The 3,684-nt window shown below is 36.9% G+C and overlaps 1 protein-coding gene across 1 annotated transcript; it reads right to left on the reverse strand.

The window, feature by feature from the left end:
- Positions 1–634: 634 nt before the first annotated feature.
- On the reverse strand, positions 635–2,607 carry LOC117315719 (complement C1q-like protein 2). The gene is made up of 2 exons (XM_033870072.1): positions 2,124–2,607; positions 635–1,123 (listed from the first exon to the last, which is right to left on the reverse strand). Exons 1-2 carry the CDS (start codon positions 2,503–2,505, stop codon positions 699–701), a joined length of 807 nt encoding a protein of 268 aa, XP_033725963.1. The 5' UTR covers positions 2,506–2,607; the 3' UTR covers positions 635–698.
- Between the last annotated feature and the right edge of the window lie 1,077 nt (positions 2,608–3,684).

Consider the following 3,684-nt stretch of genomic DNA (forward strand, 5'->3'; position numbering starts at 1 on the left):
CATGGGGTAATTCACAAGATCGAATGCCTTGGGGATAGAAATGTATATAGAAATAGAACATCAGTAAACATTCCTTTGTCTATGGCCTCACACCATGTATTTGTAATATTAGTCAGTACAGTTTGGCATGAGTGTTAAGATCTGAAGCCGGATTGACTAAATGATAGACTTGCATGAAGGACAATAATAACTGGTATTACCAGACGGGTAGCACCCGTTACATATTAAACGATACTCGTTAAAATCTAGGTCTGGGTAATGGCACATCCCCTCCGCGGACTGATGATGATTTATTACTTGTAAATATATCATATTTATTTATCTTTATAGTTGTTTCGCAGAAAATTGTTTTCATGTGAATTTCACAGAACTTCTGACTTTAATAAATAAAAATAATACATTTCACACTTGTATTTCACAATATGTACATGTAGAAAAACGATTGAAAGCGTTATACAGTGTTGGAGTAAAAACAGAATAGGACCAAAACGTTGAAACATTATTGCTTCATCTCTATATTGAATCAGTATTCCCATCTGTATCTATTTGTACAACATCTTTATAGGTAGACACTTATTGATATTTACACTAGTGGTACTGGTAAAGAACAGATAACTCATTTGGTTGTGTCGAATTTGTGATCAATGATGTTTTTTGACGTTTAATTTCATTGGTTTGCCTTATTTAAAAGGGTATATTTAGAACAATCGCCAACCAGAGAATGTCGATAGGGTATAGTTATTGCTCAACATATTCCCGTGTCCTTCTGCTCTGATATAAACAGATACGCCTTGATTAACATTTATCACTATAAGACCAGTACTGCTCTCATAGTCGGCACCAGTAAACGAATCAGCAAACGTAGCACACTTTGATACACCATCAATTCTGAGAGACGTCCATACAGCACCAGCACCATAGTGTCCACTGGTGCTTGACCACGTGAACACGTAAACCCCACTGACGGGAACAAGAAACATCCCGGTTCTGGTATTGAACATGTTGGTGTTGTCAACGATGACCTTGTTGTACAGAAGTATTTCGTGCGCTTGAAGGTAGGTGTCGCCAGACATTGATACACTAAAGGCTACGTTGTTATGCTGGATTGCAGGGCCGACCCGATCTATAAATAGAATTGATAAAATATACCAATCTTATTTGTATTGCAAGATCATCAACCCGTTAAGAAGAGTTCCATTTGTGACACTATTGTCATGGTTCATTTATCATACAGTGTGTATCAAATAAACGATACTTGGATACGTAACCCTGATGACCCATGCTGGGCGCCAATGTAACGGTGCGTATGACTAATTAAATTTAAATCAGTGCCTCCGCTAGGGATCGAACCCGGGACCTCTGGCTTATTGGATTTACGCTCAACCAATCTCTCGCTGTCCGAGCAGTACATTGCGGCTAGTATTTACCAGGTTTACATATTTATTGAAAGGAAAATTTTATGAAACTGCATTACGTCCTATATTTTGTTTTGGCCGACAATTGTATTGTGACGTTGTGTGCCTCATTAAGTATTGTAATTCATTCCGTTCTTCCCCTCTCCCTTGTCATTCCATCTATCGCACAATGACCAAACGTTAAAATGTAAATATTGATTGGGTTTGCAAGTTTACTTCCAATTATAACCTTTATTGTAACGTAAATTTGTTTAAGGACATTCACTGTATGTTTTGAAAAATATAAGCAAGGTTGTTGTTTCGATACTTAAAATTTCGCCAAAAACAGTTGGTAGCAATGAGGGCTCATTTAAAATGAAACTGATTACAATGCTCTCCTTTGGTTAATCATTATTTGGCGTGGGATTTATGTTCGCCTTAATACGTGAGGAGAGTCAATCATTCGCGATTATGTGTATCAAATTAATACCTTTAGATGTTGACTGATTACCGATGTAATGGGGAGTCAATGGTTGTAGTAGTTCCCGAACTGAAGTAATTTCTATAGCACGAAATCATGTGTTCGCGAATATGTCTGATGAGGTAAGTTCGCTAAATAAAGTATTCACAAAATCTTTGTGATTTACAGTCATCAAAATAGCGAAACAGAGTCCTCAAAATATTAACCTTTACGTGTTAAACATGTGTTGAACACACAAAATTACATACTCGACCATGTCCTAGGTTCAGTAGATCCACTGGTTTCTGTTTTTTGTTGTTCTCCCTGAGATTTTACAGTGTAGATTTCGTCATGAGAAGATTCTTGTTGATGCCCATGATTATTGACATTTCCATTGTTTGTCCCGTTAGCCACAGTTGTGTTCACATTCAAACGGTTAGCCACAGTGTCAGATTGGGTCTGTTGGTCACTCCTGGTAGGGTTGGCTAGAGACCGCTCCTTTCTTATTGACTTTTCTGGTCTCATTTTAGATTCCAGATCAGCTACACGCATCTTCAGATTTTGAATCTGGTTGTCTTTGTTTCTCAATGCCCCGACATTTTCTGACAACATTGTTTCCAGTCGTAGAATTCTGGCTTCCTGTTCGTCCATTTTCCTTAAGATACTTCCCAATATGTCATCTCCCACTGACGACCTACAAAACACAAATAAAATAACATCTATATGTACGTATATATGTACTGTATAACATGAAATGTTCTGAAGTATTTTATTTCGTGATGATTAAGTTAGAAGTGTTGGGTGATCGTAGGTATGAATAATGATCTCGCTGACACTACTCCGGCTTTCATTTAGAAAACGTGACATTACTTGAGATGGACCTAGTTTAACATGGCGGGAATCGTCAATAAAGCAGAAGATTATTTATCCTTTAACTCCACAATAATCTCAATCAAATCTATGTTTTGTTCAGATTTTGACCTCGTTTATCGATTTTTAGCGGTAGGCCGATCATTTGAACCAGTAGCACTATGGTATAAAGGACTTTAAAATTTGTTCAAATGTTAAAACATGTCTTTCTCTCATATTGCAACAAAGAGTAATTCTGCCTTACACATGAGTCATATGTAAGTTGCATTAGTGGGCAATACAGGTCAATCCGGACTCTTGTAATTAATTCTTTCAATTACTCGGCTTTCCTCAATTGTTTTTAGAGCTAATTTACCAATTAATGTAATCACCACATCGACAATATCAATCGTACATATTTTAACGTAATATGCAACTATATTGGTTTATGACCAGGTTTGCTTCAGGTACCGTATATCAGTCTCATCCGTTCCTTAAATGAAACATTTATGTTAATAACCTCAAGTCGTGTATTTCCTTCCCGAGTGACCCAGCTTACACAGTCAAAGTAACAACGGAATACCTGTTTACCTTATCGTGTTGACGTCATCAGGTGAAAGAGATGGAGACAAAGTATTTCCTGATTTTGCAGCATGTATACAGTAAATACAGACACCCAGCCAGAGTACGGCAAGGAGATAAGGTAACGCCATGTTTATTATACAGGAAGACTAACGTAACGGATATGACACCAGCGTATCTGTATTTTCAAGGTCAGAACACCCGGAAGCATACAAGGGTATCTATCAACGCTGGTATTTGTATAGTTATAGGTAGACATGCATATCTATGAGTCCAGTGTTATTCATTGAACATTGAACAGGTTTTTTCTCAGCTTATGCTTTATACTGATATTAGCGCATGTGTCAATTTATCAAAATAACACAAAGTATTTAAAAAAGATAATATTTCATAACTTTG

The sequence above is a fragment of the Pecten maximus genome, chromosome 17 (genome assembly GCF_902652985.1).
Source record: "Pecten maximus chromosome 17, xPecMax1.1, whole genome shotgun sequence".
NCBI lineage: Eukaryota > Metazoa > Mollusca > Bivalvia > Pectinida > Pectinidae > Pecten > Pecten maximus.